Source organism: Hesperophylax consimilis, chromosome 10 (assembly GCF_061612785.1).
Source record: "Hesperophylax consimilis isolate HC1 chromosome 10, BYU_Hcon_1.0, whole genome shotgun sequence".
NCBI classification, from domain to species: Eukaryota; Metazoa; Arthropoda; class Insecta; order Trichoptera; family Limnephilidae; genus Hesperophylax; species Hesperophylax consimilis.
In genome coordinates, this window is record NC_142845.1 from 35,160,423 (window position 1) to 35,181,410 (window position 20,988).

Consider the following 20,988-nt stretch of genomic DNA (forward strand, 5'->3'; position numbering starts at 1 on the left):
TTGGAAAGGGAGGAGGGGGGAGAAAGCAGAGCTTTTTTAAAATTGTTTTATTTTATAAGAATACCACACGACAGTTCTAACTGCTCCCAGCTGTCCAAAGCCTGTGGGACTATGGTATCCTCAAGTGGGGTACGTTGTGAGGCTGAAGGGAGCGGGGAGGGGAAGGAGATGTGGAAGAGAAAGGTTGGGAAGTATCATTAAGATAAAAATGTGATCTTAATCTAGCCTTACAATGATTGTACTGATAGTACTACTTTATAGTGGGTCCTGAGGGATGAGTTCACAGCTCGGAGTGGGGCATGTACGAGCTACTGCGGCCGGGGGTGAGGTAGGGGAACAGATCTGCCGGAGGGTTCACTCCGTCCAGCTCCTTTGCCAGGAGGTTGTACCTGCCCCGGAGATGGTGTGCTGAAGCTTTGGGCTGTCTCTCGCGAGTGAAGATGCCCTTTTTGTTACCACCGACGCGGATTATGGCTGAAATTAAAAAAAGATATATATACGATAAGGTCACCATCATTGAATAAAGAAGAACACAAGAAATGTGATGTGGGCGTGTTTTGTGGTCCAAAACTCAAGACCGACCAAACGTAAATTTAAAATAATTTTTGTGTTTCATCATCATTATGAAATTTTCATTTGTATCAAATGTATTTTTTCCCCTTCTACTAACATAGAAACAGAGGCAAGTACTCTACTAACAAACTAACACTGTACACAGTAAGCACTCGCAGACTGCTTCCCTAAAAACGTATGCGGGGACATTCGAGGTTTAGCTTCGTTCTTATTAAATGTAGAGTCGTTCTTAACAAAAAAATTAGCGTACTTGCAAGAGCCCTGAAGGGGTAACCATAAGTTACCTATACCGGGGCGGGTAAGTGGTGGGATCCTCGAATGTATCAAATGTAATAGCGATATACAATGTCAGGCACTGTAAGAAAGATGGAACGCGTCCTAAATGGGCTAGAACCAAAAGGTACTAAGTCAGAGGTGGCATATAAGGCATTTATTATCTATTCAGAGGTCACCACCCAAATGTCTACTTTAGGAAAGAGACTAAACCATCATTAAACAATTGCAGTATTATTACACCAATGATACTGCAATATAGTAACACAATTTTTACAATGAATTTCTATATTTGTAACCTGTTAATAAAATATTATGTTGTAGGTAAGTTGTAACCTCTCTCTTTCATGCGTTATCGGTCGTTTATGAGAAAGTGGTAGAGGTTTCAACGGAGCTATCAAATGAATGCCGATGTGTGTTACTTACATTGACCAGTCATGAAGTCAGCAAAGTTCCAAATGAATTCACCGATGAAGAAGCCATTTTCTCTCAGTTCATCAAAGGCTTTGAAATGCCTCGACATTAGCTGCACTTGATATTCTTCGGACCACACATATTCTGGACTCTGCAAAGCAGAACATGATTTTTCAAGTTTACATCAGTACAAAGCTTTCAATATGATTATATAATATTCTGTTTAGAACTGGATATTATCATGGATGGATCTGGGTACCTATACATATATGTTGCTAGCTGACGTGTACCCGGCGTTGCTTGGGGTTATCTTTAGGAGATAGACATATACCATCGGGGACTTTTCGGTAGGCTTATTTAAGATATACAATTCCATAGTACATCATTTTGATATATCTCATAAGGTACCGTTTCGTAGTTTATAAGAACTAAGCGCACAAACAGAGAGACGCGGATAGCAACTTTGTTTTATACTATTTAGAGATGTAGCAATGTAACTAACCATGTGTAATCCAGTAACTGTGTCTGCTCCATATTCGGAGATGAGGACGGGCTTGTTAAACTTTGCGTTCCACGCCTTGGCTTCGTCCACCACTTGGTCCGTGATCATGTCCAGCCGGCCTGTATTGTTGTACCAGCCATTGTAGCTGTTGAAGCTCACAATGTCCAGGTGCTGCCCCTAGAACAAATAAATAAACTACTGTTACCGTTACTTTGAGAAGTGAAAAATACAAGTTAACCCAATTGGGAAATATTTATGGCAGATGCACCACATCATGATTAAAAACTTTCTCGACTGGTAAGATTGCAGTTCTACTGTAAGTAAAGATTGCCTTTATGAAGGGGCTGCCTCGTATGGTTGGGGGATGGGGACATCTAGGTCTGTGAGCCAGTAAAGAGCCTCAGGCGTCACCCTGTGTTGTGACTAGTGAGCGCTACAGAACTGTGATCAACAACTTCTTGCTCATACAAATTTGACTTTAGGTTCGGAGAGCATAATGTAGTTCCAGCAGGGCGGTGCACCCTCACACACAACACGAGCGACGGTGGACGTTCCGAAGAAAGATTTTCCCGGCCACTGGGAATTTATAAAGTCACGGGTCTTTAGGAACAAGCCACAGACCATGCAGGTCCAAAAGGAGAACACCTGACAAAAAGTGAAGAATTTATCACTAGAAATTTTGAGAAAAGTCACGGAAAATGGTTGGAAAGGAACCCGAAGTGCGTCAACTCTGGCGGCGGCCACTTGACCGATATTATCTTTGTAATGTAATGGAAGAAAATTTGAATGTCGATAAAAACATAATCAACAAACAGAATGAATTATTTTTATTTACAATTAAAGTTATTTTCTTAGGAAATTGAGTGAGGACTTTTGCAGCACCATGTACTAGAAAATGAAAGGAATTAAAATGACTATCTCGATACGTATTTTAGATCTAGGAATTTATAGGATTAGTTTAGTATAAAAGTATTCTTACAATTTTATTTACAGAGGAACTTCCAAATACGGATAATGTTATAGCTCTGGATGAATCCAAGTCCTTAGCATGTTTAGCAACACTCCTGAAAAAATAATGTCGTTGAAATAAAAACAGATTTCGGAATTGAGCAAAATTTCCAGAAGAATATATTTTAGTGTATTTTACCTACAACTTCTAATCATATTTTTTGATTGCAAAGCACTACTACTATTTGTAGGTATTTATGTAAGTGGCAAATGGCAAAAATTTTAAATGGTGCTGATTCCTGATTTGATGACTATGTCAAATATGATCTCGGAATAATTGATATTCTCTCCGTTCTGGCCATAGATATTCAAATTGATAGACTATCCAATCAAGGAAAGGAACAAACCAATAATTGCACGGAGCGCGGGAGGCGCGTGACCGTCTCCCTCTCTGTGATTTATCAATAAATGAATCTGACAGTACACAGGCAACTCGCATTGTAATATCATTATTCAGTCCTCGAAAACATAATCTGCTTAAGAAATACCAGTACTTTTTACAATGGCGCTCAAATTGCTGCCTGTGTAAAACTTAACTACAAATCCCAAATCGGGTAAACAATAGTTCCGGCTATTTAATAGCTATTAAAACTATTTAGTTAGACACTTGTGTTATAATTTACCCACCTCACTCATTTTTAGTGTCGCTACCCCAGGCGGTTCGTTTAAAAACAAACATTCAGATCCTGTGCAGAAAAGTCTTCCAATGGACTGCGCTGCAAATCTTTTCCTTACTTAAACAAACTCTAATTTTCTGCGTAGGGTCTGGTTATTTCAATGTGCGCTCTTCAGCGGTCAATGTACGACTGATGTTCTAGTTTATTCAAAGCATTCTGGATCCTTCCTGGTGCCAAAAATATGGTCACGTGGTTTGCCTTCAGCTCGTCGAAATGATACCCAGATTTCATGTTAGGTCAAGTCTATCAATTTGGATGTCCGTGGTTCTGGCCAAAATCATAATCTTCTTTTATTATATACAGGAACCCTGAGGGAAACCATTTCACTCGGGACATATGTAGTCTTTGAGGATGCTATGTGAAGGATAACTTTAACAAGTTCTCATTTCTGATGGAATAATGAGTGATGGATTAATTCGAAACTAACCTAATAAAATGAATTAACTCTCCGAATAATAACAATTCCAATTGTTAAGACTTCAATAGAGAATTATTATTCTTGAAAACTTACCCAAAATAAACATCGGAAGCATCAAGGTCAGACCTGGGCTCATTAGCGATGGACCACATGATAACACTTGGATGATTCTTATCTCTCTTGATTAGTGCTGTTAAGGAGGCCTTGTGATTCTCTAACAGAGCCTCGGAGAAGTGACTAAAAGAGAACAAGATTGTCCATTAGTCCACTGACAATATGAGAACCTTTCAACTAACATTGGAAGCAGCAATTATGGCTGAAAATATATTTATTATAATTATTATTTTAAAAGGAAACATCTCTCATTTACATTTATCTAAATATGTACATATTTAATTTTAAAACCATTATTTTAAATGACTCCTGATGAAACATTGAAAGATATGAGAAAAATAATAATATGGCCATTTGTCTTGTTTTGTGACGAATTAGGAAATTTCAAATCTTTTTACATTAACTCTATATCCTCAATTGCTCATGATGGAAAATACGTTGCAAGCTAAAAACAGTTGTGAAGATCTTAATTGTCTGGACAGAAAAGCTGGAAAAATTTCATAACGCCACCTATTAAAGAAAACAATGTCCCAAAAAATTAATGTTACCCAATTTAATAAAAAAATTTACAACATGTTAGTCAATTTAATAAATGTTTCACAGTTTTATTAAAAATTAACAACATTTTAGATGCACGCTGAAAAAATGTTTATGTGAAAAAGATTTTTGCACTAATCTTTTCTTTTTCTCATTTTCACTGCAATTTTTGTAATTTATTTTTTACAATTATGAAATGGATGTATATTTTTGTTGTTTTTTTCTGTAAATATCATAGGTCTTTGCATAGGTCTATGCAAAGTTTGATAAAATTTGAAAAAATAAAGGAATATTTAAGAAAAAAAAAGAGACACCCGGTGACGCATTCGTGCGCACAGCTATTACTGCTTCAGCAAAATTCAATTGAAACCATTTATTTATCCATACATTTACTTTTCAGGTTACCATTACCGTTTTATTCGAGAATTTATGTTTTATGTGAGAGAAAGGTTCACAAAACATCACAAATTCTCGAAGACATCACAAAATTTAATTCTTTTTGTCTATTTAAGGATTTGTAATGATGTGATTATTTGTAAAATCATGATTGTGTGCACCAGTGGAAGCATGCCAGCTACAGACCGAGGAAGAGATAGACTGCATAGAAGAGGACTGGATTAGGACGAGAAAGACTATAATAGTAGAGATCATTGGTGGAGGAGGTCAAATCTCAAATGCCCCTGGGAGGAAAAGCCGTGATGGTGATGATCATAAAAATAACACCAAGTAAACTTACTCTGTGTCGACACTTGGGCATTCATCGATGATCATAATACCCTGTTCATCGGCAAAGTCATACAACTCCTCAGAATATGGGTAGTGGGAAGTCCTGTAAGTGTTGGCACCGATCCAGCGGATCAAGTTATAGTCCTTGGTAGCCAGAGTCAGGTCCAAGCCTCTCCCGTGAATCTAATTACAATTTCAATTGAAGTTCATGCACATACCAACTCTGTACAAGTACAGTTAAAAGCAAATTGACAATAAAATGTAGAAATTCAATAAAATGGAAGCACCTTGGTGTTGCCATATTAAGCAATTCAAAGAATTGCATCGATCTCATTTTTTCCACATTTACACTGTATAGCCATTAAGATGGTAACTAGTAACATTTGTCTCACGTTAGAGTCTTCGTGCCTGCCAAATCCTCGGAGGTACGCGGGTTTATTGTTGATGAAGAATTGGGTATTAGACCATGTCACTGTTCTGATGCCAACCTTCAGTCTGTAGATATCAGCATTTGGAATGGAGTCTGTAGAAATGTGAACCTGAAAACACATTCAAATTGAAACAAAGTATTGAACATTACAAATTAAGAAAGTCAATGGTGTATTCAAAAGAAATATTAAGATATGGATTATGGACACGAAAAGGAAGAATATAAATAAAATGTTGCAACCTTACAAAGATTAACGTTATGTTTTTCTTCTATATGTTTTTCCACTATATATTTTTTTATACAATGTTATGTTTTTCTTCTATCATTTCACTTTATAATTTACCTCTAACTTTATTTTGACACACTTACAAAAACTTTAAAAAAATTAACATATTCAATAATCTTGACCAAATTGATAATTTACACAAATAACCATGTACAATGTGACCTTAGAACGGGGTACCCCAGTAAGGTCACATTCTTTTCAACAGTTGTAAAAAATTATAAATCAAATAAATAAAAAAAAAACAATGAACATGCTTCTTTTTTAGATGCATGCACTGTTTTGAGAAAATAACTAAAATTAAGTAATGCACCCACTTCCATATTTAACATTCTGGCAGACTGGCATCATCAGCAAGAGAACCTGGACGAGCGTTATCTGTAATATTAAGATGTCAACACGAGAGAATACGGGTTGTGGCATCAGACAAGGGGGAAGCTTATCCCCGATTACAATACACTAGAAGAATACTGTATATGTTTGACAGTTGACATGGTCATGATGTCAAACATACAATACAAGAAAACTTTTGAGCAACAATGAAACCTCTTGATGGGCATGGCCCAAATCAGAATTCCGGGCGGAATACTATGCAATCCTAAAGACATGAGGAGATTGTAAAAGCTACATTTGTGAGTAAAATACCGCTGAACACAACATAGTCTACAACCTAACTAAATCTGTGTTACTAGTATTCAAGGCCGGCGTACCACTGCGCCAACCTGTACACCTCGTTTTGGACCAATTTCAACAAAACAAACTTTCAAAATAATGGAAATAAATACAATATAACAACTCGTACTGATTGCTTTTTGAGCTGTACTGGTACTGTACTGCCACTAAAATAATATTTGATAAAGCCTAGTCAGAAAACGGATCACACGAGCCTAAAAGCTCTTGCGATGACTTCAGTGACTCCTGGTAAGGTCCCATTTACAACCAATTGAGCCAATTCTTAAATGTCTCTAAGATGATATTTTTTTAAGTATTTTTTTCCCTTTTTACCTTAATAATGATAATAATATACAGGGTGTCCGGAGGTAAAGTGCAATAACTCCGGGAGGTGATTCTACATGATGGTAGGAGTAAAAAAAGTACACTAGCTTCGGGAGGTGATTCTATGTGATAGTACAAGTAAAAAACATAACTAACTTTTGCCGAAATTCCACATTTCAACTTTTTTTTCCCATACAAAAAGATATACCTACTAAAAATCCTTAGTGTGAAGACAAACTTACCTGATAAATTCGCTGTGAGCTTGCTAAGAACTAGGTGACAATGTTATGATCGGCTCGTATCCATTGAAACAGCAAGTAAACAATAATGTTAGGCCTAGTGTTTGAAATTTACAATTATGCTACAATTCGTATGTTTTAAACCAAATTCAAAAGAGAACTGTACTATAATTAACAAAATTTTAACACTTAAAATTAACAAAAGTTATTTTACTATTAAACACTTACTAAAATCACTGTTTTCGACTAATTTAACGAATTTTCAAAATGTCCACTTTCCATCAATGTTTGACTTCACCCATTCTTCGTGGGTGAAGCCAAACACTGTCACAGTAAATAAAATTTCTCAAAAATAAACACAACGTTAAAAGTAAGTCTTTGGAAAAAAACACGCACTGAATAGAGATGTTCTTTCAAGTAAGTCTTAATACATGCAGACTAAGATAAAAACACACTACATTACCAAGTTTTGATTAAAATTATCAAATTTTTAAAGATAAACACTGGTAGATACATTAAATTATCAGATCTTTTGGGATTAAAACGAAATTATCGACACAAAGCGCAGCAATTAAAGACTGATGGAACGCGCGAGATTGTAGATTTAGCAACAGCGCAGAAATAATTCCAGACCCACCCCTAAATGTTGAAATTTCGTTATGTTTTTTAATTATACTATCACGTAGAAACACCTCCCGAAGTTAGCGCACTTTACCCCCGAAGGCCCTGTATTGTATGTATTAGATACATGGAGCTTATAGGATTGCACCATCCTCCCCAAGATATTGAATAAACAATAAATATATATTTTTATTTAAATGATCGCCTTACCTCCAGTTTGTAAAGGTATCCGGGTTCGGGATGCATCAGGAATGGCCACCATAGATTGGCATTTGGTATTTCTATGCTGTTAATTAAGCCCTGACTTGTGGCTACAATAGTGTCTTCCTTGTCCAAAACATTGACATAACAATACACCTCTTGGTCGCCAGAAGAACCTCCATATGAAACATTGTACGATATAATACCTGGGAACAAAAAATGATATTATTTTAATGTTTGAGAATTGAGAATTTGCATCAATGCTAAGTTAATAATTTTGTTGATCAGTAATTTTATTATTAATGCTGTAAATTTCCTGGATTCCAGATAGTATTATTTTTGCTTTGAATTCATTGCCTACAACTCTGACGATTATTGACTGAGCGTAGCGAAGACCTATTTTAACTCAACCATTTGTCATTTCATCTGTCTAGATTTGTTTGTTTCGTTTCTGTTCCAGTTGAAGATGGCAACCCTTTTTAGGTACTACCTGTTTATGCAGAGTTTGGATGATCGATGATCTACGAGCTGCCGGAATAATCAATATTATGATACCTAACGGCCTGAAGAAAAGTTTTGTCATTGAGATGGTGGTATTTCTTTATATAAATTTTATAATTCCTTATTTGAAATTTTAAAAAAAATGAAGTAAAATATTTATGGTTTATAATTAAGTACCTACTCACAAATGATTCTTAATATGATTTCAGAGGAAATTTTGGTTTTGATCAGAGAAAATTAGAAACATACTTTGATGGGCGCGAGGTCTATTGTTCAGAGAACCAAATAAAATCATCGCTAAATAAAATACGAACTAGTACTAGTTTTAATTTCTCCTTGAATGTACAAATAGGTACGTTCTTCGCCTCACTAAACAATGTCTATTTCGATAAGTATATTGATTATGTACCTGTGATGTTGTCGTTGTCAATATTTGTGTTGATGATAATGTCGTCAATGTAGAGGTTGGGAGTGGTGTACAGGACAACCGGACGGTCGATACCGGCGTAGTTGAAGAAGTCAAAAGGATAGGTCTGCTCCAGTTTGATGGTCACGTTATTTCTGAAATATTAAACAATAACACAGTGTAACAGTTGATTTAATTTTTTTTACATGATTGTGCCCTTGCTGCTCTGCGACGAAGGCTAATTTAGTTAGGAATGAAAAAAAGTGTTTATTTACGATTTTATTTCGGTAACTTCTCCCTGTGGAATGGTGTCGTTGTAAAGTCTATTGTCACAAGCCACGGTGAGCCTATTTTCCACTCCGTAGTCGATGTACTCGGTTATTTCCTGCTCGAAGGGAAGGTGTCCTATCTCGTGAGTCATCACCTCGTTGCCATTCACCCACTGAAAATAAAATAAATTTAAAAACCTTCGTCAAAAAAACATTAATAAGATTTTCATATAACCTAACTATTAATCTTTTTACTATGTTTTATATTACCTAACTACTAATCTTTTATTTTTCAAGGGAAATAAAAACTATGAATATTTATTAACCCTTCAGCATAGACTAATAGTATAATACGAGGGTGGGTCAATAAGTCCTTAGAAAAGCCGACAGGTGGCGCGACTAGTACTGTAAGCGGTTTGTTTTCATGCAGCGGCACTACCGATTCAGTATAGAGGTGTGAATAACGGTTCTTTTCCGATACCTAATATAACAAATAACACCCCAACCCAATAACATAATATCATACCTGTTATTTAATAACATAGTATTCCGAGAATTTGGATAAGCTTGTAGATACGTAATAACGAACGGCATCGTTATTCGTTGCTGGGGCCGAGCGGCTGAGTCGATAATCAAATATTATATTCATATTAGGGCAGGAGAGGAGCATAAAATAAATAATGTTTATAATTTGATGATTTTTATTGCTTTGCACTTTTCTAGTGACAGTTAGGTTTCATATACATTATGAAGTACATAAAATTGTTGAATTAATTTTGAATAAATACCTCAAATAAAAAATATATATTTTTACCACTGGAGCGATTACAGAAATAAAAAATATTCTCCTTGATTGCTTGACGTTCCTGCGCGAAAAAATTTCATTCCACATTAAAAATATCTAACCGCCGAATTTGAATACGGAGACACACAAAACTGATTAAATTGATATCTAGGCAATGAATCCAACTATATTTAATCAATTTATTTATTGTTTTTGTGTTTAATTCGTAGAACTCCATTTAATTTTTTTATAAATTTAATTTAGATTAAATTTGATAATATTATTATTAAGTTCTGCAAGTGTTTTAGTTTTTTATTATTGTGACAGCTGTTTCGGCTTACAAGGCCATTTTCAAACTGTGGTTAGTCCACATTGAGACGACGTTTTTATACTATTTCAAATTTAAATTTTGAAGGTGCATACATTGATTTATTACTGGTTACACCGATGACATGATCTATTGTTGGTTAAACCAATCTATGTTTTCCCCTCAGTAAATGGTAATGGGTTCTTAATTATTTACTAATGACTTTATTGCTATGAATTATTTGGGTGCATTATACTGCTTGGGTTTTGTGAAAATACTAAGAAGTGGTGAGTAAATTATTTTCCGTACTTTATTAATTAGTGTTAAATTTAAATTAAAAATTTAAAAATAATATTATCAAATTTAATCTAAATTAAATTTATAAAATAAAAAAATAAAAAAATAAAAAAAAAATATATATTTAATCATATATTTTTATCACATATTTTTAGGATTTAGCTATTAAAAAATTAACAACTTTTTTTGTAGTTATTTAAAATATTGCATTTTTCACGTAACATGGCGATACTGAAAGTACCTATCTACCATTCTTGAACGTGCTGCAAATATACCATATAGGTACTAACGAATTATTTAAAACTAATAAATATTGTGAAATTATACAAATTTATCAAATAAATTTTACTTGCGCACGCCGTAATTTGAACCCGCGACCTCCGAATTCGTAGCCAAGGATCGTAATCTCAATCTCAACGGCGAAACAATGAACAACTATTTTGTAGTTATTTAAAATATTGCATTATTCAAGTAACATGGCGATACTGAAAGTACCTATCTACCATTCTTGAACTTGCCGCAAATATACCATATAATTATCAAACAATACTTCGTATATCTTCGGTGATCGAGAATTACCCAAATTACGTTCTTACCTTCTTAGAACTTGAAACTTCCAAGTTCCAAGAAGTTAACATTATTTCATAATTTTGTTATTCCGTGCCGTTCGTTATTCGTTATTCGAATTATTTAGTTATTCAGTTATTTTACAAGTCAACCGTTCCATGTCAGAACGGTCGACTTATAAAATAACGGGAAGTTATTCAATACTATGTTATGCGGTACTAGAGTAACAGGTATGCCATTATTTGAAGATACTATGTTATCCATACCTGTTAACGTTATATTAGGCACACCTCTAATTCAGTATGCTGCGAAGTTTCAAGCAGATTGGTCGGGTTGTTGTGTGTTTCTCGTACATTTAAAAAAAAAATTTTTTGCTTGTTTACAAAAATGGAGAAAATTGAGTTTAGAGCTGTTATTAAACATTTTAATATAAAAGGGTTAACAGCAAAGGAAATAAAAAATGAGTTGGATTTAGTTCACGGCACATCTGCTCCTTCACTTGCAACTATTTATAACTGGTTAAATGAATTTAAACGTGGTCGTACATCAACAAAGGATGAACCACGCTCAGGACGTCCTGTAGAGGTGACTACACCAGAAATGATCAATAAAATCCACGATATGGTGTTAAGTGACCGAAGATTAAAGTTGAGTGAGATAATTGAGGTTACAGGGATCTCAAAAGGTAGCGTCATTTCTATTTTACATGACAAATTGGGCATGAAAAAAATTTCTGCAAGATGGGTGCCGCGTTTGCTCACAGTCGACAATAAACGCAATAGGGTGGTGGCCTCTAAAGCCCTGTTGTCGCTCATGCAACGCAATCCGGATGAATTTTTTCGTCGCTTTGTGACTGTAGATGAAACATGGATACACCACTATACTCCCAAGACGAAAGAACAGTCAAAGCAGTGGATTGCGAAAGGCGGACCATGTCCAAAGAAGGCGAAAACCGTAAAATCAGCTGGTAAGGTTATGGCTACTGTATTTTGGGATGCACGTGGAATTATTTTCGTTGACTATTTGGAAAAAGGAAAAACAATAACAGGGGATTATTATGCATCTTTATTGGACCAGCTAAAAAACAAAATTGAAGAAAAACGGCCTCATTTAAACAGGAAAAAAATCCTCTTTCATCAGGACAATGCCCGTGTTCACACATGTTTACGATCAATGGCTAAAATTGAAGAATTGAAGTTCGAATTGGTCGACCACCCACCGTATTCGCCAGATTTAGCCCCCACTGACTTTTTCCTTTTCCCAAACTTAAAAAAATGGCTAAGTGGACAACGTTTTTTTTCAAATGAAGAAGTCATCGATCGGACAAATGCTTATTTTGAGGACCTTCCGAAAACTTATTTTTCTGACGGTTTAAAAAAAATTGAGAAACGTCTAACCAAGTGTATTGAGCTCCAAGGAGATTATGTTGAGAAATAAAAAAAAAATACAAAAATACAAACTGTTTTAATGCTTTTTTCTAAGGACTTATTGACCCACCCTCGTATATCAATGCCTTTCAGACTACTTGTTCACTTTTGGGATGTTTCCACAGCTGTGCTCATATGGTCTTATAGAAATCGTTGCATCTCACTTACTGTCATGGTGAGAAATATAATTTAAACGGAGTTAGAAAGAGAACACACCACGCTTTATATTCAAATCTAGAAGCTAACCACAATATAGTTAAAATATGAATCTTTATGGTACCACAGGTTCCAAACCACAGACATAGGAATTAATAGACGAGAAGATAATGGCGAGGGGTAAAATCAACTGTTGAAGAACGAAGGGAGTAAGGCTGACTGTGATTCGTCAATAAATCAATCTGACAGTAAATAGGCATCTCGCATTATAATATCACCATTTACCTCTTAAAAGTAAAATCTGCTTTTGAATGAATAGACATTTCTACATGGGAGCGCAAATTACTCGCCACGTTATGAACTAATTTGCGAAGTCCAAATTCGGCAAAGTAAGGCAGCTTCTATTTTCAGAGTCGTAGTTAGTTTCAGAGTATTTAGTTAAGACACTTTTACAAATGTCTCATAATTTACTTACCCCAGTAAACAACGATGAGCACACTTTAGAATCGCTACATTGTGATGTGATAGTATATGTTTCTAAAACTGATCCATATAATACGGTGTGAATAAGCTTAAAATAAAATAAAATAATGCTTACTTATGGAATGTAATACGACAATTGGGTTTATTCTCTTTTTCACATCTATTTTTACAAGTTTTCATATCACAAGTCAACATTTTGCCGTGTTATTTCGTAAAATGATCCGATGATGCCTCGACCATAGTTCGCACAAGAATGATGACGTCACGTTTTCAAATTTCACTTGAGGCCATACGCGAGCACAGCCGGCTCCAATGGAACCGGTATGGGGAGTGGGGATAATACGCTTTTAATCACTTAGGGCAGGTCTACTAATATTCATATGTCTATGTTCCAAACGCAATTTGAAAATAAAATGATGAAATATGTGAATTATTAATTTATTATTTTTATATGAAACTACAAAAAAGTGAGGTGACAGAAACATTTATTATAAATTTATCTAATAAAATGAGGGTGTTTTTGTATATGTTCTCGTTATCAGTAATTTTAGTTACAAAAAAGGTATAGTTTTTTTTATGTTCGCATTTAAATTTTAATGTATCATAAAATAATTATTTATCTAAAATAATAAAATTTGAAAGCGAATTTTATCGCCTTTTTTAAAAAACAGTTTCTAGTTTTCGGATACATTCAGAAATATTCCATTTATTTTAATTTTAAAATCATTCATCTTATGTCGAAATTTGGCAGAGCAGTCTAGCAATCTTAAAATATGAGTTTACACTTTCAATCAGCTTTGTCGAGTTACCCACAGTTAAGAAGGGCTAATTACTACAATTTTTGATAAATATCAATTTCAATATATATTATAAAAGTATGTGTACAATGTACGTGCCGCTAAAACTCAGAAACGAGTCCCGGTATGATCAAGGGAGTTATATGGTGAGTTAGCCCTCTATCCCCCATCCATGAAGTTGGTTCCCGTTTTTACCTGAAGGGCGTGCTTTTGAAGATATAATATATATTTAAGGGCTGGAAGTTTCACCCTCTAGAAATTTCTAGAACAGTCCAGAACATTTGAGAGTATTCGAGAGCATTCCACAACATTCCAAAACATCCCGGAACATTCTGGAATGTTCGGGAATAATCTGGAACATTCAGGAACATCCCGGAACATCACAGATCATAATGAACTAAAAAGGGGATCACAGACCGTTTCCTGATAAACTTTTAGTAAATTCGTAATCGTGACAATTCATTGGTATCTCTAAATTGTATGAAACAAAGTCAATCCGCGCCTGTCTGTTTGTGCTCGTAGTTCTACTAAACTATGCAACAGAGTTTGATAGGGTTTTCACTATCATTTAGAGAATTTTTTTCAGGAAGGTTTATATACACGGTGTCCGGAAACTCGTAGTACAAGCGGGAAACTGGAGAATCTAAACCACATGGGGAAACCAAAAAAACATAAAGTTTTTTGATTTGAGCATTTTCAAAAAAAAAAAAAAAAAAACCAAAAAAAAATATTTTTCGGCTATTTTAGGGTTAAAGTTTTTTCTGGTGTTTAGGGTTGAATAACAGATGTTTTAACCCTGCAGAGCAGAAATATTTTATGATTACACCGGGTTAAATGAAGGGTGATTTCAAAATAATGCTTCAAATCCGAGTTTCTTCATTTGTTTTACTTTCAAATAGTTTTAATTAGTTGGGTACTTTGATCTTCAGTAATAATTTATAAGAATTTGATTAAAAAAAAAAAAAAAAAAAAAAAAATCAACTTCAAACTCGATTTACTCGATAACGAAAGCTCAAATAAAAAAAAATATACTACAAAATCGACTCCAAATGTGATGTAGATTCACCAGTTTCCCGCTTGTACTACGAGTTTCCGGACACCGTGTATAATACATTGATATTATATTTGTGAAAGTATAGAAAATTCTAAACTTACAACTTGTGCTGCGTAGTGCACGCTGCCAAATCGCAGCCAGACGCGGCTGTCGGCATTCTTCCAAGAGTCTGGTACAAAGAAGCGGCGGTCGTACCACGCGAGGCCCACGTGGTCGCGCACCTCGGGGTCCTGTGTCACGTCGTTGTAGCTGCTGGGCACGGACATGAGCTCCACAGGGCCTGTCTGGAATTATTAAAAAACAAAAAATAATAATACAAAAGACTTAAGCCATGTGATTGATATGAGTATGCAGTTAAGCAGTTGTTATGCGGTGAGACTATGGCATCCCCAATTGGGGTATGTTATGAGGCTGATGGTAGTGGGAAGCGCAAGGCGATGGGGAGGAGGAAGGTGGGGAATTAGCTGGCTATTCAGATCTCGTCTCCAAACATAGCTAAACGTATAGTCCCTATTAAGTGTGTCAATAAAATGTCTTAGTAATTTCCTCTAGGACGAGAATAGTTCTTAATCTTAAGCCCCCATGTGGGGTAGGGTGTATCGATTTTTAACTTTTTTTTTGTTTTCAAATTCCAAGTTGAGAAAAAGTTGCTACTATGTACCACAACTTACCACAAAAAGTTTTGGATTTTTTAAAAAATGTTTAGGTCTCCCGCACAAGGCTTAAAGTTTTAATTTTTTTCAATAAATATTATAAAAAATTTAAATTTAAAAAAATAAAATCGTAACCTTTGTGTTCTGAACTCATTTTATGCCTTCTGTAAGAAAATTAAAATTAATTCCGGTGGTTTAAACTTTAAAAAAAAACATGGTTCATATATGTACACAAAATTACAAAATTTCATCAAAATTAACAAATTTTAGGGCTTGAGCGGGAGACCTAAAATCCATTTTTTATAAAAAAAATCGTTTCTTCCTTATTTTTATGCCCTAATATTACTGTTTTTTAACTTGGAATAAACACAAAAGGTACGATTTTATTTTTTTAAATTAAAAAAAAAAATTAAACTTTAGGCCTTGTGCGGGAGACCTAAACATTTTTTTTAAAATCCAAAACTTTTTGTGGTAAGTTGTGGTACATAGTAGCAACTTTTTCTCAACTTGGAATTTGAAAACAAAAAAAAAAACTAAAAATCGATACACCCTAATGTACATGGGTATGTACCCAATTTGTACCGATTTATAACTAGTTTCTTATTAACTCTTTAAGTTTTTAAGTTCCAAAAAAAAGTTATTTTTGAAGATATTATATTGATATTATCTTTAAAAAAATGTTAACTTAAGTCTCTTTATTACCCGGTCACAAGGATTGAGGTAAAAACATTGACAATTTATTTATTTTATTTATTACACATCTTTATGTATAATTAGGGTTAAGACATATTTTTTACGACACCCGTAACTAGGTATATACTGTGTCGAGACTGACTTGTTTACTAAAATTTACATAGGTACCTTCTACATTTAAGGTTAATCTCGATAGGTACATTTTTTTGATAAGTTGGGAGCATAGTTATTTGATAGAATTATGTAATTCGGTTTGGTATTGGTAACTTGGTGACAATAATAGGATTAGAGATCTTTTAATTTAGACTTATGTGAGTTGATATAATTATTTGATATTAATACTATAGGTTATGTATTTAGTTTTATTGGTGTTTAATGCAAGAATGTTTAATGTAATGTATTAGTTTGGTTAACATAATATTTCACTACCTTTTCAAGATCCGACTGATACCAGAAGTTCGTGATGCCGAACTCGGGGTCCTGCGGAGACAGGCGGAAGTTCCAGATCCCGTCCAGGGACTTGACTTCGCGGGTCTCCGAGTCCTGGGGGTACAGGACCCCACCACGGGCCTGCGCTAGCGCCCCCTGCGCCATGGCCAGCGTCAGGACTGTCAAGTAGTAGGTCACCTTCTAGAACGTTAAGACTGTTAAGGTAAAGCAGTTTGAATGTTTTGGGGGCAATTCGTAAATCATTAATTATATTATTAATGTTTTCTTACAATTTTTTTAAGTATCCTTAAAAGTTAAAAAAAATCACCTATGGCGCATTGTTTGGCATCTGTGAGATATAAAAGTTTGAAAACTAGTAAAAAATAGATTTCTTTAATAATAATATAGTAATATTACAAAATATGTAGAATAATCATTTGATAATTTAAACAAATATGGGAGAATAACGTGATTGACATACCTTCGCGTCCATGACACAACTTTCAAAAGTGTTTACTGAAATCAGAATGGATACTTTTATTGAGATTATTAGTATAATTATTATTTTATTGATAAAATGTTCATAATCTTATCTAGGTGCACTTTTTATCAGTTAATTACCTTATCACCTGGTGTTATTGATGAGATGAGAGAGATGAGTATCTCCAGTTTGTAATGACTTGAGTCACTAAAGGTAGGAACTTATCACGGTGGAATATTGACTACATCAAAATCGGGGGTTACTGATTCGCAAACGAATTTGGTAGATAAGATGAGATATACAAATAAAATAATATTATTAAAAATATAAATATATATTTGATATAAAGATAAGATGTACAAATAATAATTAAAATATGATTATCTTCGTTGATTTCAAACGACTTAACTTTTTTATTCAAATTTCGACTGTTGCGAACTTCTGCAACTACAATAACAACACAATACCTACAATACACTATTCGACTGCAGCACACATAAGCGCAATGACATTCCCAATACCACGATTTCACACTATGGGAAACCAATACTTGATGTCGATATATTTAATATTAACTTTGTGGATCACGTAAAAGATATACAAATACGAAAACTATTCCTAAATAGAAGTTGTTTTTTTGTAAACCAGTCAAACCGCTGTACCTATTCTTTAATTTATGTTCTTGTTTTTTTTTTATATTCTATTTCTTGCATTTTTCATGTATTTTAATGTATTTTTTCATGTAATTTTATTTTTACTATTTCTTTCTTATGTTTCGAAATTGTCTATCATCAAAATTGTACCACATAGACGTAAAAGCCCGCTGGGCGTTAAATAAATTCCATTTTTCCATCAGGGAAAAACTCAACTACTATTTTTGACTATTTTTATATACCTACACTGTTTACAATACAAACGCACAAATGTTAGACCTTTTCTCCGCTGGTCAGAGAAGATATTCGTCATCCATAACTTTCATTCATATTCGATTATATAACTAAATCACATAGAAAACCAGACATATTGCCCCCGGACAAAAATATAGGTTTGATTTTTCACAAAGCTCAGATCTTCAGGACGTCCTGTAGAGGTGACTACACCAGAAATGATCAATAAAATCCACGATATGGTGTTAAGTGACCGAAGATTAAAGTTGAGTGAGATAATTGAGGTTACAGGGATCTCAAAAGGTAGCGTCATTTCTATTTTACATGACAAATTGGGCATGAAAAAAATTTCTGCAAGATGGGTGCCGCGTTTGCTCACAGTCGACAATAAACGCAATAGGGTGGTGGCCTCTAAAGCCCTGTTGTCGCTCATGCAACGCAATCCGGATGAATTTTTTCGTCGCTTTGTGACTGTAGATGAAACATGGATACACCACTATACTCCCAAGACGAAAGAACAGTCAAAGCAGTGGATTGCGAAAGGCGGACCATGTCCAAAGAAGGCGAAAACCGTAAAATCAGCTGGTAAGGTTATGGCTACTGTATTTTGGGATGCACGTGGAATTATTTTCGTTGACTATTTGGAAAAAGGAAAAACAATAACAGGGGATTATTATGCATCTTTATTGGACCAGCTAAAAAACAAAATTGAAGAAAAACGGCCTCATTTAAACAGGAAAAAAATCCTCTTTCATCAGGACAATGCCCGTGTTCACACATGTTTACGATCAATGGCTAAAATTGAAGAATTGAAGTTCGAATTGGTCGACCACCCACCGTATTCGCCAGATTTAGCCCCCACTGACTTTTTCCTTTTCCCAAACTTAAAAAAATGGCTAAGTGGACAACGTTTTTTTTCAAATGAAGAAGTCATCGATCGGACAAATGCTTATTTTGAGGACCTTCCGAAAACTTATTTTTCTGACGGTTTAAAAAAAATTGAGAAACGTCTAACCAAGTGTATTGAGCTCCAAGGAGATTATGTTGAGAAATAAAAAAAAAATACAAAAATACAAACTGTTTTAATGCTTTTTTCTAAGGACTTATTGACCCACCCTCGTATATCAATGCCTTTCAGACTACTTGTTCACTTTTGGGATGTTTCCACAGCTGTGCTCATATGGTCTTATAGAAATCGTTGCATCTCACTTACTGTCATGGTGAGAAATATAATTTAAACGGAGTTAGAAAGAGAACACACCACGCTTTATATTCAAATCTAGAAGCTAACCACAATATAGTTAAAATATGAATCTTTATGGTACCACAGGTTCCAAACCACAGACATAGGAATTAATAGACGAGAAGATAATGGCGAGGGGTAAAATCAACTGTTGAAGAACGAAGGGAGTAAGGCTGACTGTGATTCGTCAATAAATCAATCTGACAGTAAATAGGCATCTCGCATTATAATATCACCATTTACCTCTTAAAAGTAAAATCTGCTTTTGAATGAATAGACATTTCTACATGGGAGCGCAAATTACTCGCCACGTTATGAACTAATTTGCGAAGTCCAAATTCGGCAAAGTAAGGCAGCTTCTATTTTCAGAGTCGTAGTTAGTTTCAGAGTATTTAGTTAAGACACTTTTACAAATGTCTCATAATTTACTTACCCCAGTAAACAACGATGAGCACACTTTAGAATCGCTACATTGTGATGTGATAGTATATGTTTCTAAAACTGATCCATATAATACGGTGTGAATAAGCTTAAAATAAAATAAAATAATGCTTACTTATGGAATGTAATACGACAATTGGGTTTATTCTCTTTTTCACATCTATTTTTACAAGTTTTCATATCACAAGTCAACATTTTGCCGTGTTATTTCGTAAAATGATCCGATGATGCCTCGACCATAGTTCGCACAAGAATGATGACGTCACGTTTTCAAATTTCACTTGAGGCCATACGCGAGCACAGCCGGCTCCAATGGAACCGGTATGGGGAGTGGGGATAATACGCTTTTAATCACTTAGGGCAGGTCTACTAATATTCATATGTCTATGTTCCAAACGCAATTTGAAAATAAAATGATGAAATATGTGAATTATTAATTTATTATTTTTATATGAAACTACAAAAAAGTGAGGTGACAGAAACATTTATTATAAATTTATCTAATAAAATGAGGGTGTTTTTGTATATGTTCTCGTTATCAGTAATTTTAGTTACAAAAAAGGTATAGTTTTTTTTATGTTCGCATTTAAATTTTAATGTATCATAAAATAATTATTTATCTAAAATAATAAAATTTGAAAGCGAATTTTATCGCCTTTTTTAAAAAACAGTTTCTAGTTTTCGGATACATTCAGAAATATTCCATTTATTTTAATTTTAAAATCATTCATCTTATGTCGAAATTTGGCAGAGCAGTCTAGCAATCTTAAAATATGAGTTTACACTTTCAATCAGCTTTGTCGAGTTACCCACAGTTAAGAAGGGCTAATTACTACAATTTTTGATAAATATCAATTTCAATATATATTATAAAAGTATGTGTACAATGTACGTGCCGCTAAAACTCAGAAACGAGTCCCGGTATGATCAAGGGAGTTATATGGTGAGTTAGCCCTCTATCCCCCATCCATGAAGTTGGTTCCCGTTTTTACCTGAAGGGCGTGCTTTTGAAGATATAATATATATTTAAGGGCTGGAAGTTTCACCCTCTAGAAATTTCTAGAACAGTCCAGAACATTTGAGAGTATTCGAGAGCATTCC

At 34.5% G+C, this 20,988-nt stretch overlaps 1 protein-coding gene across 1 annotated transcript; it reads right to left on the minus strand.

Moving 5' to 3' along the window:
• Positions 1 to 275: 275 nt before the first annotated feature.
• On the minus strand, positions 276 to 16,932 carry LOC149420692 (beta-glucuronidase-like). Its single transcript, XM_089636888.1, has 12 exons — positions 16,836 to 16,932; positions 15,162 to 15,344; positions 9,195 to 9,361; positions 8,923 to 9,074; positions 8,022 to 8,218; positions 5,635 to 5,781; positions 5,253 to 5,425; positions 3,959 to 4,102; positions 2,742 to 2,826; positions 1,763 to 1,939; positions 1,273 to 1,411; positions 276 to 474 (listed from the first exon to the last, which is right to left on the minus strand). Exons 2-12 carry the CDS (start codon positions 15,324 to 15,326, stop codon positions 281 to 283), a joined length of 1,740 nt encoding a protein of 579 aa, XP_089493014.1. The 5' UTR covers positions 15,327 to 15,344; positions 16,836 to 16,932; the 3' UTR covers positions 276 to 280.
• Between the last annotated feature and the right edge of the window lie 4,056 nt (positions 16,933 to 20,988).